General features: G+C 38.2%; 2 protein-coding genes across 4 annotated transcripts; both read left to right on the forward strand.

Moving 5' to 3' along the window:
- The first annotated feature begins 1,858 nt into the window (after nucleotides 1–1,858).
- On the forward strand, nucleotides 1,859–9,283 carry LOC112461586. 3 transcript variants are annotated; one of them, XM_025026886.1, is made up of 4 exons: nucleotides 1,859–3,072; nucleotides 3,359–3,694; nucleotides 4,854–4,986; nucleotides 8,707–9,283. In XM_025026886.1, exons 2-4 carry the CDS (start codon nucleotides 3,490–3,492, stop codon nucleotides 8,876–8,878), a joined length of 510 nt encoding a protein of 169 aa, XP_024882654.1. In that variant the 5' UTR covers nucleotides 1,859–3,072; nucleotides 3,359–3,489; the 3' UTR covers nucleotides 8,879–9,283. The 3 variants fall into 3 exon arrangements, with proteins under 3 accessions (XP_024882654.1, XP_024882656.1, XP_024882655.1); XM_025026888.1 differs by having other exon boundaries at nucleotides 1,859–2,934; XM_025026887.1 differs by having other exon boundaries at nucleotides 1,859–2,906.
- A 1,960-nt stretch (nucleotides 9,284–11,243) lies between these two features.
- Nucleotides 11,244–15,005, forward strand: LOC112461599. Its single transcript, XM_025026916.1, has 4 exons — nucleotides 11,244–11,327; nucleotides 11,966–12,155; nucleotides 12,774–12,975; nucleotides 14,864–15,005. The coding sequence occupies exons 1-4, from the start codon at nucleotides 11,244–11,246 to the stop codon at nucleotides 15,003–15,005; spliced, it is 618 nt and encodes a 205-aa protein (XP_024882684.1).
- The last annotated feature ends 8,204 nt before the right edge of the window (nucleotides 15,006–23,209 follow it).

Genomic DNA, 23,209 nt, shown 5'->3' on the forward strand with positions numbered 1-23,209 from the left:
TTTTAATATTTTAATATTTATTCTTGTAATATTATACACTACTATAACAATTGTATAACGAGATTGTAATAAATACAATAAATATGTAATTTTATTACACACACTTTCTCTCTCTTTCTCTCTCTCTCTCTCTCTCTCTCTCTCTCTCTCGTTTCAATTCTTTTCTTATAATTAGCTTTGAAAGATTTGCACTATTGCTATTGCAACAGCCTTTACGCTAATGTTCTATAGCTTGTTTTTTTACTGAATATCTCATGGACGTTTTTTCGCCATAAGCTGTAGTTATTTACATAATGTGTGCAATAGAGATAAAAGTATGCGCACACGAGAGGTAAATTTTTTACGAAACGATAGAGCAAAAGCGTGTTTAATTTTTTCCTTTTTTTTATGTTTTCAGTAAATATCTCTTACACATAACTTACACATAACTTCTTTGCGTAAATTGCACATGTTGATATTAACTGCAATATATGGGTGGCATTTGCATTCACATTAAAAGACGCGACCTGATTTAAAAATAGTTCTTCATAAACCTTGATCAAAGTGAATATTTATGCAAACTTCATTGCGGGACATTCAATAAACAAATGTGTTGAATATATATAGTTTCATGGATAACAGCGAGAGAACGTTTCAGAAACAACTAAAGTATGTATTTTATTAGTAATGATCCAATGGAAACATATATCACCATTATTTTCCTTCCCGTATTTTTATCTATCAAAAAGAATATATTAATTTTAATCTTAACTCTTGCTATGTTATTTAATTATATTGTAGTGCGAATATTTGCACCAATATTAATATTGGTATAAAAATTATCTCGCCGCTGTGATTTTCATAATTATTATTATATTTTTTCTATGAGGAGAACAGTAATGTATCAATCTAGTTTTCATTCTGCATATATGTTACTATTTCTTGTTTAGAGTACACAGATAACACGAATAATATAACTTTTTTTTAGATATTTTATATTTAAATTAGAAAAAGATTGTAACTTGTATATAATTTCTGTTATATATAATATAATATTATTCCAAGGTTTGAAAAATTGCGAAATGCTTAGATAAAAAAAAACTGTAATAGAAAAGCAAAATAGTTTTTAAATCATCTTGTTTATTCGTTCAGCTATTAGGTTTGTCAGGTCGTACATACTTTCATTCGAGGACGAAAGTCTTCAATTAGTTAGTCTATGTGTGTTAAGATCAGCATGCAATTGGAAAGCCTTTGCTACATACGCGCCAATCTTTCGATGTAACAATCCGCTCCACTTGTTAATTATCCACTGACGTTATCATCTTTCTGCTCCGTTTGCCACGGTTCAATTGACTCTTCTCAGTTTCCCAAGCATTTTCACACTGTATCATTCTTGAAATAGCACGGATATCGCGAGACACCATTATATATTTATCGAAAATACAGTGGAGAAAAAATAATTATATTTTTTATTAATTGTAAAATTAATAAAAAATTAACTTTTGTTGACTAAAATTAATATATATCTTATTTATTTTTCTATTCTAGATTTATTATCTATAAAAATAATTGCAATAAAAATTTTGTTCGAATTGGTAAATAATTTTAACTCGTTTCCTCGGAACCATTCTTTCATTCACGCGGTATAAGATGCTTCTTTTTTCGTACTTATCGTAATTTTTTTGACTTTAAAGTGCAATATGTTACGGAGCGATACTTGTTGTAAACTATTGCCAATACTAAAAACAGCACGTTTTCCCGTGCGATTTGCCTCGCTCGAGCGGCAGAACTACAAGCTATCGGAACTCGTGGACTTGCGAGCGATCGGCCAACTTTCACTGACGACTTGTTAGGTTCGCCGCCGTAGTTTCGAGTCATTCACAGTCATTCCGCGACTTCAACAGACTGCGGTTGCGCTGCTCGTATTTCTCTCCTCGTTGGAGACGGCAAGCTGTCACTCCAAAGTGCGGTTTGGTGATAGATCGGTAACAATACGTAGTGGCACGTTTGCAAATTCTACGTTTTGTTCAGGACGTTCTCCCAGTTTTTACGGAACGTTATTGTGAACTCGTTTGCGTCTCGCACAGACGTCTCCTGGTGACACAGTGATATTCGACGTCCAGCATTTCATCCGGATATTTTTCACGGTGAACCTTCGATTGTGCGTAATGGAGAAACAGAGAAATTTGTTGCAGCCACGTGACATATACAATTGCAGGATCGGCGCGCGATCCTGAGTTACGATCCGCGGATTTCGATTTACGCGTGATTTGATTTAGCGATCGAGTTGAAACGCGCGCGTGATTTTCGAACGTCGACGTTCGGGGATTGATCGTCCGCTCCTCGGTTAATTGCTTTCCGAAATTTCGCACACGTCGACGCGCGATTTAATGGGCAAATCGCATCGTTCGCGTTTGCGAGATATGAGAATACTTTGCCGTGCGCGCGAATTATAATCGGCGACGTCATTCGCAAATGCGAGTCACTTTGGAAGTGAATTCCGGCGCCACTCCCGCTCGATGACGGTGTTACAGCTCGGTGAGAGAGGTCTCGCGTCGTTTGCGCCGTGTTTCCTGGGACAAGGGAGTAGAAGGAGAATTCCCGTTACGATTTCGCCGGTCATTTCCGCGACTCCCGTGCGCTAGAAGTGCATTCGACAATACAAAGGAGTCGTCGACGTCGCGCTCGAAGCGGCCGCGGCTCTCGAGAACGAGCTTTGTCGCTTCGGATGAAAGTAAGACGAACATCGTAAGAGGATTTAGCTTTATTGCTGCGGCGGATCTTGAAGAAAGTGGAAGTTAACAGAAAGTGAGAGTCTTCTCGTCTCTTGAGAGAGAAAGAGAGAGGGGAGATAAAGAAAGAGAACTGTAACCGGTTCACAGTGTCGGCCGCCTGGCCAATTGCATCGATCGCGGGTCCAAGGAGAGGTATTTGTTTGGACGATCACGCGTATAAGTAATTGTGTTTCTTTGAGAATTCAGGTTAAGGCGAACTTACCGCTCCCGCAGTCGCGAAGCATGATCGACTCTACTCGTTTACGTAATAATACGTGATCGTTGAAAGCGGCGGAGTCATCGCCGCGAATCGACGTTTGTACGTTTATATCATTAGATAACGTGTAACTTCACATCTGTTGTGATGGGTATCATGTTTATTTCAATGATACATGTAACGAATAAACAACTATAGAATCATTCAAAATTAATAATCAACTGGATTTCAATATAATCCTGCCGCTTTGATTTTATACATTTTTATACGTTATATATATTTTAACATAGAATATAAAACGGAGTCAAATTTTTCTAAATCTACACATTATGTGTTCGAATTTGTCCCTTAATTAATTAAATCCGCTCGATATTTCATACTTTTTCAGACGTAATTCTCTACCTCTTTGGATTCACAATCATCATTTCATCAGTCTTGTGTCTGATGAGATTGTCAAGGAATTAACAACAAATTAACGGATTATCTCTAGTCTTAACGCCTTACTGAAAAAAAATCAACATGGACACCAGTACGGTGCGTTTGGTGATATTTTTGGGGATGTTTCTGGTTTTCGCTGGCGATTATAGCGCGTTCATTGCTTCGATTTTCGGTAACGCGACGGAGAGCAACATAACTGATGCTGTAAGAGAACCCGAAGCTCAGTTCAAAGGGCCCCATGAAAAGATACCCGTTGTCTCGAAAATAGACGTCGATAAGAATAACGGTAAGAATGAGGATATCGTGTAAAAGATATACGCGATGTAACGTGAAACTTTCTCACAGATGCGTTACGAAATAAAAGAATACAATTATATTTACTTTGGACACAACACGATGATATCTTATTCGAGCTGTAATTTTATAGTTTGTGAAAGATACCCTTGAGTGTAAACTGCTATTTTTCCCTACAGTCATTGCATAAAAATATATTCGCATACGAAATCCATACGCACGTGTGTCGTCATACCATTATTCATCGAGTTACGCTTGTTAGTTCGCGTGGAGCTAATTGCTACTCTGCGAATTGATTAATTAGTCGCGCGCTCGTCCGTTTTAATTATTTGCCAACATTATCGAGACCTCCTCCACTCAATGTATGTCTCATTTGTCTCGCAGCTTATCGAAATCTCGCTACGACCATAACCAGTTCTCGGTCAAAAAAATGCTATTGGAAAGTAGAGCACGATAAAATGGATTTCAATCCGACGGAGCGTATGCGTAGTATATTCTTAAATATTAAAGATTAAATATTAAAGATATAATTAGGGAGTGATGTACGTATCCTTTAACGATAATATTTAATTAATAGTTACGATTATTATAATATATTTATGACATTTTGTGATTGCATTTTAGTATGTATTACTTATCGCGATAAACATCACAATATAGCTGCCGATTTGTATCATTATTTAATAAATTACTTTTTATATTAATATATAGAAGAAAAAAATATATTTTAGGTATATTAAAAAATACGGCCTAATTGATCAAATATTTTCTAATAAATTAATACCACGCGGTATTGTCTTTTAATAGCGGAAAAAAATATAGCAAAAGTAGAAACTATAACGTTACTAATACATTTGTATATGAATTCAGTTTCTAAAGATAGACTAAAGATAAACGAGAACGAAACACTTTTTGTTCTGAAAGTAAAAGTGTCCTCCTGTCACGTTCCAGATCTTTAGAAATTTTCAAACTGCGTCCTTCGCTCTTAACTTGTCATTTACTTATCGTGCGATTAAACAAAGCCGGTCGTTTCATACGAATACGCGTGGTCATTCGGAATAATGCATGTGATCCATTAATCGTCCCATCACTCAGAATGATATTGCATGTGTCATGATATAATTGACAGTATAACTCCGATTTTTGTGCAGTTGCTTTACGCCGTGCGAAGATGATGGCGACAATCAAAACTGCTTGCTTGCCGAAGCTAATATGCGAACTCACCAAATCCGTTCACCAAGAGCAACTAAGTGAAATGGAGCGATCTCTTTTGAATCTTATAAGGTATGCAACTTTTACATCCTATTTACATCTATTTCCTTTTTTCCACATGTGTAGTATTAAAAAGAGAAAGTGGCTCAGTTCATATTAAATAATAAATAGCAATTAAACTTATCATTAAATCGCAAAGATATCTGATTTTTTTTTTAAGTTGCTTGAGGGAGAATCTGGAATGATCGGGAATTAGCTGATGGTTCGTACGCTAGTCAATTTATTTTGCTATAGCAAGGCGAGAATCTACTTTCATCATTGAGGCTCTTGCACCTAGTGTTCTTACTTTCACAACTTTCGATCGGCATTGCAACTAAACGTCCGTCGACCCTGAAGCGCAAGCGCTATGTGCGAAGATTACGGAAACATTCTCCTCGGATCGCGTATAGGTAATGGCAAGGGGAAAACTACGAGAAACGTGATTTTTCAGAATGCGATAACGGCTGCGTGTTTCTTATCCAAAAGCATAGACCGACGACTGTCGGCCTCGACAAACGGGCACGGCAATTTTGCAATTTTCACTCAGCGAAGCTGAAAGCTAGTAATAATATCACCCGTGCATTACAATTATACGGGACATTTTGGAAAACGACGGCGTAGGTGACCACAGGAAACATCCAACGAGAAACGCTTGCTCGCCCGGGAAAATTGGACGCTGGGACAATTGCGCGCGGCGTGCACGCCGCGCGTATTTCGCAATTTTCGTTTACGATCGGAGATAAAATGCGGCTAGGGTCCCGCCTCGCGCACACACGTTCGCCACGTTATGCGGATAATGCAAAGAATTATACCGCGAATTCGCGCCGTTTTACGTCCTGATTAAAAGCAACGTTACGTTAAAACGAACTCTGTGGGAAAATCGGGAAATGCGGTATTCGTTCGTACGCGGAACGCTTTTAAATCCTCATATTTGCACAGTGTGGAATGTATCGTCGCGGTGGACCCTGATACGCGGAAATTTCCAACATGAATGTATTAATTATACATTCGTGTCGATCCTCGACGCGCGAATGCGTATTCGTTAAATTTAGGATGTGATATAAAAACCAGGGAAGGAGATGTTTCTAAATTTTCATATTGATAATCTAGTCTGCGACACAACTAATTAAATTATTCTAAAAATCAAAACGCATTATTCCAGGTTCATTATTTTACAATCAATTACATTTCGCAAAAAAACTTTAAGAAGTTATTTGTATTTGCAAAGTGGGTTTATATAATATTTCGTCAGCGACTATATACATTGATTTCTATTTATCATCGTCTTAGAGTACTTCTTGTCGCCTCTTGTCAGCCTTTATTAGGAATTGTAAAAACACGATCCACGGATCTTACGTTGCGTCGGATCGCAAATTAAGGATTGCGTCGTACGCATTTTTGAAAGTGTGTTGGCTGGCTGAAAATTACCGCGAAAGTCCGCCGTGTCTTACGTAAATCCCGTCCGAAAATGCGCATCTCTTGCCGCACCTCGCCGTAACTATCCCCAACGAGCACTTTCCTTTTCACAGGTTATTCAATCCATATACTTTCTCCGCGACATGGCGGTACATGTCATTTCGCATCTACCGTTCGGCCTTCCCGGAACTTCGACTTCCTACAAACATTTATTCGCGATAGGCAAACGCCGCGAGCTGATAGACAGCACTGCGTTTTATTACTTCGAACTTCGGTGATTAACTTGTCGCTCATATGATATGGCGCTAAAGAAACGCTCGTCGATCGTTTTGCGTTCATCGCGGATTGAAGTGTTGATTTCATTTTCGAGACGAACGTAAATTTCTTGCATTATTCACGAATAAAGTGCAAACCGCATGTGTACTCTCTGTTTTGCATGCTTTTTACACGCTACAAGAAACAAATAAATTAATATGCACACTTCTATTGACAATTTTCGGTTTGTTCTTTCACAAAATAGTATGTCTCATTAGCATTTACTTAACTTTTCGTTTCTTATGATAATAACTAGAAATGGGAACTTCTTGTATTTTGTTATCTCTTTTCTCTGACAGCATTTGTTCTATAAAATAGTAATTCGAGTAATAAACAAATAAAGAAAGTAGTAATCATAATATCGCGATAAACAACATAAAAATTGAAGGAGCATTTATACAATATATCGTAAATCGGTGGATTTAAGTAGTTTATCCCTAAAGCGACAAGCTCAAATAAAAGTCTTATATTTATTACGGCCGTTCACTTCCGTCCGTGTGTCAAACGAAAACGACGTCGACGAACAGTAAAATGAATTGACGCAGAAAAGCGAGTTCCATTAGAAAGTATAATGAACCAAAACGACAGCATTGTCTCGACGTATAGTACGTTTTTGTTTTCGTTTAAATGCACGATATTTTTTACACAACATTGCACACTCGTTAAAAGTTAAACGTGTAATTGCGATAAGATAAAAATTCCGCAGTCTTAATTAAACGAGAGACAGAAGCGTCTATAAAATAGAAGTTACGCGGGAGGGAGACGATTGTGGAAAATATTAGCTCTTGTATTAAAACTTCCCGGAAAGTTTCCAAATAGAACTTTAAATATAATTAGAAGTCGTAGGTAGGGCAAATGCAGCGCACGTTATCTTTCACGCGTCTTCATTGTCTTCCTGGCGCGAAAGTGGGCGCCATCCCCGAGCGAGAGAGAATCGCCCTAGGAACGATCCTTGCGCCGCGGTTAATGTCCCGGAAGGATCCGAGCTTTATATTTACTTTTATGCCTGCGTAAACGCCAGTCCATTCTGACGCATCTCGGGGCTCGATTTTTATCGACGCAGATCGCTCCGGGTTAAACCGATCAAGATGGAGAGGCTAAAAAGCCGTTTTGCGTTTATTCGTTATATCCTTGGCGCCCCTTCGAAGTCAGGATACTCAGGATACGGAATCGTAAAGGGAGGAAGAGCTTCCTCTCTTTCTTTCTCGAAAGAGAAAAACGTCTTCCGGGAGCCATGCGTGACGAAACTGCTGCGCTTTTACTCTCCTGATAGATCAAACGATTTCTCGAAGAATTCAGCACGGTATTCGTTCGCTTTTGACGGAATCAGGATGATTTTTAAGGCGGAAGATCGTCGGCAATCGACGTCGATTTTAGTTCCCACGGGAATCCGAGGAAATAGATTTGCAAAGCAACGTGTGAGAATTCCCGGAAAAAAGTCCGGAAGAAAGCGATTTGCCTTGCCGCTCGTATTCCGTGGTAATAGTTTATAAGTTTACTTCAATAACGCTTTCTACAAGCATCTTTAAATTATTCTTCCAACTAAAAGAAGAACGAGAGAAATCGAAGTATTACGAGCTTGTTTAAAGTGGAATATTATTGTGGACGATTTCGAATTTATGACGTTTTAGAAGAGATGATGAGATTTTGTTTGTTCCCCTTTGACTTGCCTGGAAATGCAAATGCGGGTACATTGAAGGAGAGAAAGGATCTGATATATCCTTTTTGCTGGGTGTAACCGGATTTTGCATGGACACATTTACCGGTTGGTGTCGATATCGAAAGTAAAAGGCAAGTCACCTTGTGCTGGTTCTTACACATCGTGCCAGTAACCAGTTTAATAGTCAACTGTTTCGACATTCGACTTGGTTTTGTAGTGGTTTGTCAGAGGAAAATATTTTTAAGATTACCCCGATATTTGAAACGTTGTATATCCATAAATAGTAACATCTATATTAAAATTAACGAATTGCGTTTCACGAAAATTTGTTACGCTAATAAAAGCTCCATTGTTATTTTCAGGGATACAAGTCTGAGTACGATGGCGGAAGTTCCGTCGAGGTACCACTTCGCGGCTCACATGGGTCAACTGATTTCCGGTATAGAAGGTCAGGGCTGCCATAACTTTTACCCGACGTGTCCGTTGCCGGGTATCAGCGTTCTGAACATGATGAAGAAGGTTCGTCTACGCTGATGAGTCGTAACCACTGTAACTGTCGGAGTTGACGAATACTGAACCTGTGATACTGCGGATACTTTGTTTTTACTTGCGTTCGGAAGATCATTAACATGATAAGAATTCAATTCGCGCAGCGATGAATCGCGTTTTTGGCGATGCAACATGTAAATGGTGTACATAAGGTTTCGTGATAATATATCGCAATTACTATAAGGAAAAAATGGCAATGTTCTTCGGCGTTTGAAATCTTATTTATACCGTAAAATAAAAGTTTTTAGCTCGTAAATTGAAATCATAAATTGTTAACATTATAGAAAAGTATCTGACCTAATATTGTTAACGTCTGATTTCTTTAATCCCAAAAAACTATTTCGTCAGATTTTACAATCAGTTGGTATGTAAATAATTTACTTTTTGTGAATTTAAAATATGACACATGTATATGCATATTCATGCTCAATATTACTATTTATTTATTTGTTAACAAGAACTCATCTTACTTATATATATTTCTTTCACTCACTTTTGATACACCGTATATTTCAGATTTTATATTTCGGAAATCTTATGTAATTAACGTGTACCCACAATCACTTATTTTTGTAACTTCGTATTGTTATACTGTATATATTATTATGTTTTAATTTTTAATAAAAAATTAAAAAAAATAAATTCCATCTTAAAAACACTGAATATTCTCTATTTTCTGATTATAAAATATTCCTATACTTTACATATAATTTAATTTTAAATTTTATTATATATTTTAGGAACCTTATTTTTATAACGCGTATGTATAATTCCTTAATTTCGTAATTTTGTACATTTTTATATTATAAATATTACTGTGTTTCAGTAAGAAATGGCAAACGAATTTGCTACTAGAGAACACACCAAACATTTCTTTTTTGTTGCGAAATATCCCCCCGGACATTGTCATAAGTTCACTGTATGTATGTGATCCCAAAATCGTGCATTTCCGTAGGAGGTCCCATGGTGACGCTTTGCCAAATTATCAGAATTCCCGATCTTCGTTCTATACCCTATTCTTTTTCCTATTTTAATACAAGACTGCCATTCCCGGATATAATCCGAAACCCAGCGGGGAAACGCGCGAAAATTATTAGAATAATCGTCGGCGTCTTTATCGACTTAAGCCCGATGCCAACTCGTCCCGAGTGGACGTTTCCCAACGAACCATGCGATCGTAAACGAGATCGTGCCAAGAGTTCTCGGTTAGCAGTTAGGACTGGCGCGATATGCGAGGACGAACGGGATGTAATGCCGATGAAACCGCGCCACTAACCGTTCCCATCGCCCTCCGAAACAGCCAGCGACACATTCGGAAATCTCGCAAAAATTATCGCGCGATATCGCCGTAGGAGTTTATTGACGTTTCTCGCGCCGATGCCAAGCCACGCGCGCGATTTCCAGCTGCAATTTCCGACTCATCTTTCGTAACGCACAATACAACCATAACTGAAGTCAGAAAAACTTTATTGATTTTTCTAAAAACGACGGATGATATTAATAACTAAAATTAATTATTAGTCCGCTCTATTGAGACATCAATACACATATAGACTGTTGTAATCGTTCCAAGAAGTTCCTCGAATATTTGCCATAAATGCACGACTTATTGCATTTCGATTGCGTTCACGTAACATTGCATTGTGCGCTGCATACGTGATTGATTATACGAAGACTTGACCACTGGAAAGTAGGACAATAGAGCCAGAAAAGAAAATGTTAATCATTAAGCAATAAGGTAATGTGTAACCTATATATTTCGTATGTGGCACGATTAAAATATTCAAAATGTTCAGGATTCGTAATAAAAATATATTTTATCATATTTTGTACGAGTTGCGTCTTGAGTGATATTCCTTAAACTATTCGAATAATTTATCACGTATTTATATAGGTGACGAAACAGAAAGAATTTCCACATACCTCTTTGAATGTCAAAAGTTTAAATAAAATGATTGGATTAAAATACCGTGAAGTTTCAAAAAATGCATGATGTGTTTAAATCAATATCTCGCTACCCTGCTAAGAATTTCGTTTGCAACTAAGTATGCGACAATTATATATAGCGATACGAAAAAATGCTCCCTCGATATTTATCTAAAATTGATTTGCTAGAAAATATCGACAATAAGTCAAATCGTCGCGTATCAATTTCGAAAGAACACACACGACTTTCACATTGGCACATTGGCACATCGACCTTGACAGGGAGAACAAAGTTACGTCCGCGAAGGCTCATCCTCAACGATCTGACACGAGGAAGTCCGAAAAGGTATACCAAATCTTGTAACACGAAACTGTTGGATCGAAGGCGCCGCCGGGAAGGGGCAATCACTTTCTCTTCGCCGGCATGAGCGACGGCCTCATGATACTCCAAGGAACATTCAGCAACAAGTTTTTACCAAAGCAGCAACTAGTCGTCGGTCCGTTGGTTGTACGTGTAACCGGTACGCCAAAATTACGCGGGTACGTTGGCGCAGCTGCGGAAGTGCGTGTTTTTTAGGTGATACGTGCGGTTCGCATGATCGAACGCGAAAATATATCGGCGGTATAGGTGCAGCGACTTATACGTCTGTTATGAATTGCATGATAATGGTGCTTTGATATAACGGTAACGATCGATCTATTTGCGGAGGCGCGATTGGACGATTTGGACGTGAAGTGCGTGACTAAGGTTTCGTAGATACGTAGAGAACGTAGAGTTTCATTGAAGGAAAAAGTGAACCTTCCGATCAACTAAAATATTTTCATAACACAAAGTGTAATTCATAGTGTTTTTTCTTAAATTATTATTATAACTTGTAATTTTGAAACAATCATAGAATTAAATTAAAAAAAAAAATGATTTAAGAAGATAAATTATAAACCATTGTATGTAACGCATTTAATTGCACACGAGGATTGTTTCTTTATATGTACAGTAATGTAAAGTAGTTATTCTTTTGTGTTAAGTAGAGAAAGCTGCACGCGACGGAAGGAAGAAGTACTCACAATAGCGGAAGCTAATCTCCACGACCGTGTTTAGTCAAGTCAGTTTCACAACACTTTTACAATAATTAACGAATGCCTTAGATCTACTACATAATGCAGTTGCCGCGGACATTCTTGCTCTTTGGTTGCTGCTTTCTGACATTGACACTTGTGGCCGGTCAAAAAGAGCCAATCTTCGACCTTCCAGTGCAATTGATTGGGTTTCCGGTAATTATAGCAAGCGTAAGAATCACCAACTTCCTCAAGAAGCTCGCTTATGCTTTGAGTCCAGGTAATGCGCATAGAAAATATTTTATAATAATGCAGTTCTTATTCACAAACACGTATATATTACATGACGGATATTTTTGAAATATAATAAGCATCAGGAGCATGAATAGATCGAATCGGCTAAAGAGGAAATACTATAAGAATTATCGGGAAATTCTTGTCAGTATTATGATTCACCAAGCGTGAAAAAGTATTACATGTCATAAGTTATTTATCTTTTCCGCGGTTAACTCACTGAATATGCGAATCAAATTGGCGAACAGCGAAAGCGAAAGTGTTGTTGTTGCAACTTCTCTCTTCGATCACGAAACCATGTAATGACATGGTAATTGACTGAGGTTACTTACCGTTAAATGAATACGTACGCCAAGAGATCGGAACAAGGCCGTAATGGCAAAAATCAAAATACTTTAAAACTACCAGACGAGTTAATTGAAGCAACAAATTAAAAGATTCATCGTAATTAAGAAATTATGTGCTACTTATTATACACTAAGGGGAAAGTTTTGCAAAAATTTCTAACATTCTAGATAGGTAGTTATTAAATCTTAATAAACTGAATCAAATCTCTTTAAATTACTTTGCAAATCTTTCAAAAGTATTTTCTTTGAATTCTTAGATACTTATGTCAGTCGAGTGAAACGAGCACATCCTTTGATACACGACGAAGAGATCTTAGATGTCAGCCAAGTCGAAAAGAAGCTAGTAGCTGAGCTCGGAAATAACGTTTGCATCTACGAGAGAATTTGTGTCAAGTACGCGGAACAAACCCTTCAAAGAAGAAGCTGGGAACGCGTTCTTAATTGGAACGAGATATTCAGGTACGATATAAATGACTACGATATTGTAACCGCTATAATTTATCTGATAATTTCGATTAAAAAAATACCTATAATATATTGAGAGTTTGCATTTGATAAGTATTAAAGAAAACTTATAATACCTGAAAAAAAGTTAAAGATATATAATCGATATATTCAGGACGAGGGAGCACATTATCGTTACAACTCTCTCGTGATTGTGTTATACAATCGTGACTCTGAAGTTCACGGCTCGAAGAATTTGTGTCTCGAACACAGGTTTCATGTATAAGCGTTTCTCCTTGATTAGGAAATACAATCGATACGAGTTTTCCTTTTAACGAATTCATTAAAGCAACGAGAAGCTGCTGCTCCATTTGTGCGGTGATTTGTAACATTTCGTGTACTTTATTCACTTTTGCAAGATTAAGGTATTTTACTCAAGATGAAGGCAACGAGTGATAACTTTCTAATGTAAAAGGTGACTTTTCTTTTTAATATGCGAAATCGTGTGAAAACAATATCTCTAATAATGGATTTTTTAATAAAAAATTCGAGGAAATTATTATTTGACGCGTTAAACATCTTAGTATAAATAATTAAAATTTAACGTAAAATTTTAAAATTGTTAACACATATTAACGCGCGAGTTTTTAAGTCATTTTTTGTTTTTGTAAGACATTAAAGTAAATACATGCCATACACAGCTTTGTCGTATCTTGTCGAATTATCGGAAGAAAAAAATTAATTCTTTCTAATCAGAAAAAATTAAATCGCTACCTATGGAGACACATGGTTCCTAATCAATCAATAGGCGGTCAAAACGTATGGTAACGCGTCGTAAAATCGTAGCGAAGATAATGTCAAAATGCAACCTACAAATTCTTAAAAGAAAGTGCATTCAGAGGTACTCTGTTAATGGCGACGGAACATTTTCCTCCCTAGCTTCTGCCCTCATTCTTTACGCACCCATTGAAAAATATAATAGAAATCCCTGCTACCGCGTCTACGCGCTCTGCGCAACCGTTTCCCGTCTTCTCGGGACTTACACTAAATTCAGTTGTAACGCCGGGAGCAAATAGCCTTTAATGGTGTCTCTACGAGCGCTCTAATGCATTCTGATAACTGTGTCCTTCTCTTCATCGTCGATCGTCTCTTCCGATCGTTCTCGTGACTTCGCCGCTATACGTGTCCAGGCAGACTCCGTTTTACGATTGCCCTACTATCCGGACCCGTAAGTTTGAGGACCTGTCAGCTTATCTCGGACCTCCTAATGCCCCGCAGCTCGAGATAGCGAGCACGTGTCGCCGTACCTGTCGACGCACGATGCGTCTCTCCATATGCATTTCGTACCTTGGGTCTCCTCGTCACCTGCGGGCACCTCTCACGTAGGAGGTAGGAATATTCAAGATGCGGGAGACCGAGAGACCCGCAGGGGCAGAGGAGAGAACAGATAAATTGGAGATTGGGTACTGGCGGCAACTACCGTCTAGACGGACTTAACCGACCATGTGTGAGGGACGAAGCTGTCCCGAGATCGTTCCGAACACCTTCTCCGACTAGTCTCGGGGAAAGCGGTCAGTTGTGGAAGGATTGTATAAGCGGAGTGGCGTCATTAGAAATTAGGAATCCATTTAGGCGAGATAGCGATGTCGCGTAGACGACGACAATGACTAGGCGATAAGACATGTCGACGGTCGTTTTATAGGCGATACGATACAGTGTGTAAACAAACATATATACACACTTAAGGAAATATTATATTTCTTATCGTTTCTCTATTTTTCTCTTCTCTCTTTTCTCTCTTTCCTCTTTTCTTCTACTTTTTTTCTCGTCTCTCTTTTAATACACATTTGCATGGTACAACGAGGTAATGTTGCCAATAATTTGCGTTATCATGATTTTGCAGGGAGTACAAGTCGTCGTCCAACCCGATGAAAGAGAATTACTTACTGAGCGTCTTTATGGGCGACATTATTGGCAGTCCGAAGCTATGTCACTTATTGGCGAAGAGAGGAAGAGCCTGCGATAATGCCACCTTGTCAGATTAGCTAAATGCATAATGTGAAGTACTCAAATCGTCTTGTTAAGTTATAAATATCTTGATGCCATAAAAAGTTTAAATACTCATGATCACAAAATAAATTACAATCTGTTTTTTGTGTTAATTTTTGTGTAAAATGTCGATGCATGTGTTTGTACAATCATAATCCTTTATATCGATTGTATAAAAGATATATTCCTCTTTTTATCATGTAATTATTATTTCTGTTATTGTTCGACTGATTTAAATCAAACTGTAATTTCGTTTTTAACAAAAATGCAAATTAAATACATAAAAAATTGTCACGAGAAACATATAATTGTGTAATATAGCAAATATATAAATATTTTAATATTTTATTTATAATTGTAGATTCAAATACGTCTCTTGCTTTGGTGTGATTTCGTATTTCTTCGATATATGTCCATGACATAAACAGCTTCCATCATGTAATGCATCATTACATGTACTTCACTGTTATTATGTGAAAATAAATCGTTTGACATTTAAGGAACCATGCATCCATGAATCCACTCATTTTCGAAGAGCTCTTGCGAAAATAATGCCATTTCGTGTTGGGTTCTTCACCCGTACATTTACTTATGCACACAGACACACATACACACACGAATGTGAAACGCACATATGGAGTGAGAGTTGCTTATAGTGGCGCGTTACTACCCACGTCTTTACGGCCGAACGGTTAACCAGAGGATTGGTTTCGAAGAAAGTTTCAGTTGGCGCAAAACCTAGAAAGGCGACGCGATCGTTTGCATTAAGAGAAAAAAGAAATAGTTAAATACGAAACTGTGTTATTATAAATTTAAAAAATTAAAATAAATAAAAATTCGTGAATTGCCTAATTCGTAGAATTAGACAACAGTACGTTTACCGTAAAACGCTTTGTGAGGAGACATTAATATTACAATTTTATGCAATGTGATGAAAGTGTTTTAATGTTCTAATATTATATTTAACAGTGTTGCGTTAAAAATGAAGTAAAGTTAAATTTTACATCTTCTACCGAAGAAAAGAGATTTGTATTTATTTAAAATAAAGATAGTTTACAGTTATACGCCGCGAAATGATAAGTAAATTTATCTTCGTTTGGTGCCTCTCATATTTATGTTCTGAAGCTTATGCCGAACATTCATCACAATATTCCCAAGAATCATCTGACAATACTCAATGCATTTTTAATGTTTCTCGGAAAACTTACAATGTAACAGATTTATTACGGTAAGTAATAACCCAATATTCTCTATCGGCAGAATATATTGACGAAAATATTTAAATGGAAATATTATTGCGTTTGTATAAGAATAATAATGAAAAGTCGTCATTATTTATGTTCAATCGAGTCAATTAATCATACAGATGCATGGATGAACTCACTATCGATCTTTTCGCTCAAAACAATGATCGATCGTTAATTGTAAGACGAACGAGCCAAACGGATTCGTCAGTATACAAAGAAAATTCTTACGGATTTCCTTATGGAAATATAATCTTAAATCTACTTAATAATGCCCAAGTTCCATCGGTAAGTTTAATTTTTATATTCTCAATATATTCTGACAGTGTAAGATTTACTATTGTTTATTAATATACTAAAAATCTTTTACAGGAATATCATGATTTTCCATTAGATTTTACTACCAGTAATTATCAAGATACACTGAACGATCGTCCTAACCAATTTGGCGGATTTGGAGTAAATCTTTTCAACGCGCTGTCATCGATCTCTCGCCACGATGATTTGAAGTGTGTGCCCAGAATACTCTGCGAGATGGCGAGTGGAAAGCCACCGGGAGAATATAAGCGAGCATCAACAGAGAATAAGGAGCAATATTTAGGAGAATTTGGAAGAAATGCCTTCAATCAGTCCGTATTTTTTTATAATATATGTAATAAAAAATTTTTAATAACGTATAACGTATTTTTTAAATTAATCATAGCAAAGTTATTACGTACTTTTTTTTATATTACCAGGTTGCTTGTCGGACTGGCAGAAACATCTCCTATATTGAGTTTTGCCCGAGCGGCCGTTTTGGGTTACAGCAGTAATGGAAATCCGACCATGTGTTACCGCGCGTTCCCCAAGTGTCCGCGTAATCCCGACAAACTGGTGCATTATCTGAACAATTACAATGGTGGATTCTTCCGGTTCTTCAGCAAAGCCGGACATGGGAGTTATCCTCAATCATCTTACGCTTCGCGAGGTAAAGGATGCGCCGTAGATTTGTCACGGGCGACATTCAAATTCAAGATTTTGTATGAGTTAAATCGCTTTCGTTTCTTGACAGATAATTCGGAATTTCTCAGAGAAAGAAAACGAAAAGCTCCGCCGCCGGGCATCGCCGGAGACGAGGCTGATCGTACCGGAACAGGGAAGCTAAAGTTTGACATCCCCGTTTTGACTGCTCACCAAGATTACGGAAAAAGCTTCTTCCCGAGAGAAAATACATTGGAGAACTCGGGACGAGTGGTTTTCCCGATTCACGAGGAATCAGATGATCGCCCATTGAAAAACAGGATTCTTAAATCCCTATCGGACTTACGAGACTCCGATGTGAATACATTTTCGCAAGACTCTGCGTTGGTTTTCCCTCAGGTAATATTATATCTCTTTGTAGTTAGAAAAATTAACAAAAATAAAAAATAATGAAGAACAAAATAAAATTGAATGAAAATAAAATAGCAAGTGATACAAGTATACTGTAATAATTTTTATAATAAAGTCACATTTCATGAAATATTTTCCAGGAATCGGAAGATCAAGGTGTCCGCGTTTTGCGTTTTATTCCTGAATCTCCGGACTCGACATCCCACAGTGCATTTCGGTTTCCACGTTAATACTATCGAATTTTTTCCTTCTGACTAAAATTTTAAATAATATTTAGGCCTATTGATTGTTGCATTTTATTATTAAATTGATCTAAATGCTATATAATCCGAAAAAATTAATCAAGCTAATTTTATTGCTATTATTTAATATGTATACTAATATCCATGAACAACAAGAGCAAACATGTATATTTTTTAAATTTATATTTTACATTCTATCTTCCAAATGGCTCGCAATGGGATATATAAATGAGAGGGAGGAACAAGTCATTCAACCCTTTTTATGCTGAATTCATCCTTTCAATGTTATATAGTTATTCAATCCTTTCATCCATTATATCACATTGACGTGCGTAGCCAGCAAAATACCAGAAATTGTAGATTCAGCTGGAAATGCAATTTTGATTTCGATAAGCAAGCATTCTACGTGACCAAGCATATTTTATCTTCGCAAAGGATTCTCTATTATTCACATCGCGAATATTCACTTTCTATCATAATGGATAAACAACCTTTTCAATGTATATTTTCCGCGAAATACAGTTTTTAAATTAATAAATCAGTTTAGGTACAAAATTTGTCAGATTTTCATGAATTTTGTTAAAATAAATTCTCATTACAACAAAAATTATTAGTAGCTTATTTTATGAAGCTAAAATTATAATTAAAACATTTTGCAGCATTTATATAAAGTAATTTCTGTTGTAATAGAAACAGAAAACACAATGCAGATGATTTCCGGAATTATAAATTATTCTTAGCATTCATTTATGAAATGCTATCTTCAGGGAATATATTTGCCATAAGATTCTTCGCTTAGGTTTGTGCTGACATGCGATCCCCCTTGAGCGTAATAATTTTCTATCATTATCATGAATTTCGCAAAAGCATAAGGCGATAACGTCTATGAGCAACTTGTGGTGTATAGCTTTCCCGCTACTGCTTATAGCAATTTTAGCCACGAGGTCGAAACTTGTTCGATAGGTGATCGCGCGCATACACGGTCTTCCTATAATTCTTCCCATTCATTTCAGATTTTGCTGTCTGACTTGTGTTCTTTTTCTCGCGTTTCATGTGATGATAGCAACACCTTGCGTTTCTCATATGTGCTTGCGTGCGTGAACAGGTACGAGCATTGCTCGACCCGCAGTCTTGAAATATATATAAGTCAGAAATGTATGTACTTTTCAGACCTATAATAACATACACGAGACAGTAATGATTTGATATCTCTTTCTTTAGAAAGTATATCCATCCAGAAATTTAAATAAAATATTTAGACTTGATGTGCGTTTTCTATTAAATAAAAAAAATTAAAAAGCACAAAGAAATTCCCCGCGAAATTCTTCTTTAAGAAAACAATTATTTTCAAAGAATTTGTTGCTCGTAAAAAAAATCGGTTATTAAAATACCTAAAGAGAATACCAAGTTGCAATGCGTGTCATTTTTTCTGTTTTTGGTGTGAAACGTTTGTCACGCGGAGTCACAGCTGCAAAATTCACGTATGACTTTCTCCAAATAGCGGCTCACCGCTCGGTGACGTTGTAGAAATAGAACGCGCAACGTCGAAAAAGCGGCAGACAACGTGTAATTATTTTATCCTTTCTGGCGTGTAATTTGGGGCGTGCACCACGTTCGTGAACTCGCTGACTCGATGCAGGGGGCGGGAGACGTGGAAATGGTGTGGCCGGAGTCCACGGCAATGCCGTAGCCCAGAGGGGCGTGTGTCTCGGACAGGGCCAAGTGGGGTGCAACTGACAGCGGAAGACAATTAGCCTTCTGATACATCCAATGTCGCGTGATATGCTTCGCGTAGGAACTTTACAAAGATTCGTTTCACGCATCGCAACACACGGAGCAAAATACGGGGCGCTATGGAGGCCGTTGATTCGTAATCTACTGTAGGAAATATAATACACAAGGAAGTCATGCAATTAACTGACCTACGTATATTCTATTATGTTTGGATTTTAATATTTAAGAAAAAAACGTTTCGGTAAAAACTTTAATGTAGAACTTTTGTCAGAATTTTTGAGTGACACCGCAAATTCATAATTTTAACAATGAGTTGCAAAAAACTCGAGGATCGTTAAATGACGCCAATGGGTCAAACTCGCACGCTAGCAAGTTGTAACAGGTTTAGTCGGGCGAGGATACGATCTGCGATGATTCCGTCGTCCTAATCTTGTGCCTATTAGTGCGGCATTATTTTCCGTGGTAGACATCAAAGAGGATTTCCCGCGGGCTCATTGTATCGCAACGATAATTCCTCGTTATTAGCAACCGCCGTCGTCGGGGCGTTGGTCTCATGTCGGCTTACCACACCCCAAGTGCCGAAACAAATCCTCCCGAATTGGTGGTGCCGATGCAAAGGAGCTTCTACGACGCATAACGCAATAGCTCCAACAAAGGATCGGTCGGGGAGACGGCGATTGTGGCGGCTAATCCCCGTGAAAAATGCGTTGCAGGTGGACGAATCCACCATCGTCGTCGACGCTCAGGTGAAGCCGCGCGGGCGGCCGCGGGGGAAGACCTGAGTTTTTCCGACGCGAAGGGTGGATTAACAAGATATCCTTGGTGATCTCCGAATAGCCGACCCGGGAAGTGAAATTTGCGGGGACTTTCTGAATTCGCGATGAGCTTGAACGCTGTCATTTTACCAGTTATCGACGTAACAAAGAGAGAGAAAGTGTAGAGATAAAAAAATAATATTTATATCATATTAAGAAAGTATTCTGCATTTGATAATTATAGATAACATTAAAATAAGAGAAAAACCTGTATTTTAAAAAACCATGTTTTGAAACTGACATTCTTTAAAGAATACGTTAACTATTTTATTAAATATTAGATTATAGTTTACGTTACTATAACGTAGAGAAAGTTTACGCAGTTTACGCGAGATATATATGTGCGTGGGCTATATAATCAAAATCCGTTAAATCAAACCCTACTAAGCAGCTTTAATGGTTCGTGATTTAATCAGGCTGTGCAGTAGCTACTACGTCCGAGTTGGCCCGAAAATAAGACATAAATTCTCGAATACACCCAGCTATCGTGCGCGACCATAAAACACCGCCGCGCGATCTTATTTAGCCGTATATTTTTTCCCCACGAGCGGTTCACAATGCCCCAATATCTTACCGTCGCAATATACCACGGGCTATCCTTTTCTTCTCGATGGACTTTTCAATTCGGGGCATCGGATCTTTGTCACCGGGATCGAGGACGCCAATTCGCCCGCACACAAAAGGACCGCGGCGACCGTAGATCTCGTTGAAAACTGAATCCCCGTCGCCCCTTCTTTCCCCTCCACCCATCCGCCAGTTGCTTGATGGACAGAATAATTCGGTGAGAATGAAAATTCATGTCCTTCGGCGATCCTTCCCTACCACGATTCGCACTAGGGTTCTCGAAAGTCCGTGAAATCCTAACGCGCTGGTCAAACCGCCGGATAAGTGGGTATCTGCTGGTACAAAAGAAAAGATACCCTCTACCTTTCGCTATCACCGTCCACCAGATTTCCCTTATCCCTCGCAGATACGTGCCAATTGTTGGCGGGACGAACGACCAAATGGTAATAAATCGGTACGTAGGTGGTATTATATTCGAATGCTTCTTTTATTAAAAAAAGCCTTTCCTTGCGATAAATGAGAAAATGATAAGCGGAGTAGAAAGTTATAAAAGTGATAAAAATCTCCTTATATATTCACTTCTTCGCTATATATAAGTCTTCTATAAAATATTTTTATTACTGACAATATTTACCACACATGTGTAAACAACGAAGATTACAAAACAACACGTTAATTCTCTAGTTGGCGCACAAAACCACCCACAGAGTTACCGCCGTTAATGCGCGGACGATCCTCCCCCGTCTTTAAAAAAACCACTTTACTCAGAGGCAGATCGGTTTTCAAATCGTTCATAAATAATGAATCCGGCTGCGGGTTGCACCGCGCAACGTCAGTCAGGCACGTTGATTGCAGCATTGAGGACACGTGTCGCGGATCAATCGTCAGACGCGTGTCAGTATTTTCGTATCATCGCCGAAGGGTGCTTACTACTCCTCTCTCTGTCTCTCTCTTTCTTTCTGTCTACCATCTTTTATCCCGTCAATTCTCTTCCTCCTCCTTCACATTCGACTACTTCCTTCTTCTTTTATGTCGTCGCCCCTGCTGCCTCGAGTTTGCACGCAAAGCCAAACGAGTGTCGCGGGGAAAGCCAAACGACGCGACGTGCAGGATCGGGTTTTTTTAAAGCGACCAGACGACGCTTTAATGCGACCGGGATTATGCGGATGGACCGAACCGAAGCTACGGATTTTGCTCGAGATCGGCACGAATAAGGGGCGTGCAAACAGAGGTCTAAGAACGTCCCTCAGTTCGTCACGTCGATCGCTTGTCAGCTGCTGGGATTTGCCGCTTTTTAATTAAAAAAGCCGACGGAGCTTAGATACAGTGACGGAGGCGGATATAAAACCGCATAAAGTAAAGTGAGTAAAGTAAAGCGCGTACCGTGAAAATTATATTCATGGTAATTTCTCTAAAACACACAGCAACTTAATGTATACAGAATAATCACGCTATTTTTTCACGACAGGTTCTTTGATCAATTTGAAGCTTTAACGACAATGACGAGGGAGATCATTTCTTAACTTTTTTAATCTCTCGCATCATCTTTGTAACTAAGCTTGAAATAAGAATTCTATTAAACTCCATATAAATTCTGAAGAAAATAGTTTTGTAATTTATATGGTTTACCAAAGTTTACTTCGCGAAAAAGTAAAAAACTTCTTTACTCGATCAATTCGAAAATTATTTGTGCCTCGACATTTTTGCTAAGCAAAAATTAATCAAATAATCTGACGTTAAAAATAATGCGCGACATCTCAGTATGAATCTGAAAATTAAGACTTTCTCTTATGTATGTTACAACTGTATTTCTAATGCGCACAACGCAAAAGTATTTTTCAAAGCGATACATCGACAAATGAAATCTGTGCGCGGCGCAGCAACATCATAACTCTTTCGCGAAGGAAATTATCGCGACGTGCCGCGCGCGAGATGAGCGAAGTACGCAACGGCGGCTGATATCTTCTAGGAAGAAGTTAGGTGCGCTGAAACCTTGAAGTTAGACGAAGAAAAAGAGAGAGGAAGAAAGGTGGACGATGAGTGAAAGACGACGGGCAACCCCGGCTCTAACGCGGATAATACTTCGTAAGTGGCGGTTCGTAGCCCCGGGGGCTGGCAATCTTCATAGAGCATCGTCTTCGAGACGTTTTAGGCTCTGCTCGATTAGATGCTCGTTCCGCTTCGCCGGGCTAATTTGTCTTCGAAAACGTTACGTCGGCCACGCTTCGGC

Source organism: Temnothorax curvispinosus, unplaced genomic scaffold (assembly GCF_003070985.1).
Source record: "Temnothorax curvispinosus isolate PA1 unplaced genomic scaffold, ASM307098v1 QBEX01011515.1, whole genome shotgun sequence".
NCBI classification, from domain to species: domain Eukaryota; kingdom Metazoa; phylum Arthropoda; class Insecta; order Hymenoptera; family Formicidae; genus Temnothorax; species Temnothorax curvispinosus.

Coding starts and splice junctions, on each gene's coding strand:
- LOC112461586 (XM_025026886.1), top strand. CDS start 3,490: ATGGACACCAGTACGGTGCGTTTGGTGATATTTTTGGGGATGTTTCTG. Junction 3,695..4,853: donor AGACGTCGATAAGAATAACG/GTAAGAATGAGG, acceptor ATTTTTGTGCAG/TTGCTTTACGCCGTGCGAAG. Junction 4,987..8,706: donor TCTCTTTTGAATCTTATAAG/GTATGCAACTTT, acceptor TGTTATTTTCAG/GGATACAAGTCTGAGTACGA.
- LOC112461599 (XM_025026916.1), top strand. CDS start 11,244: ATGAGCGACGGCCTCATGATACTCCAAGGAACATTCAGCAACAAGTTT. Junction 11,328..11,965: donor TAGTCGTCGGTCCGTTGGTT/GTACGTGTAACC, acceptor CGAATGCCTTAG/ATCTACTACATAATGCAGTT. Junction 12,156..12,773: donor CGCTTATGCTTTGAGTCCAG/GTAATGCGCATA, acceptor TTGAATTCTTAG/ATACTTATGTCAGTCGAGTG.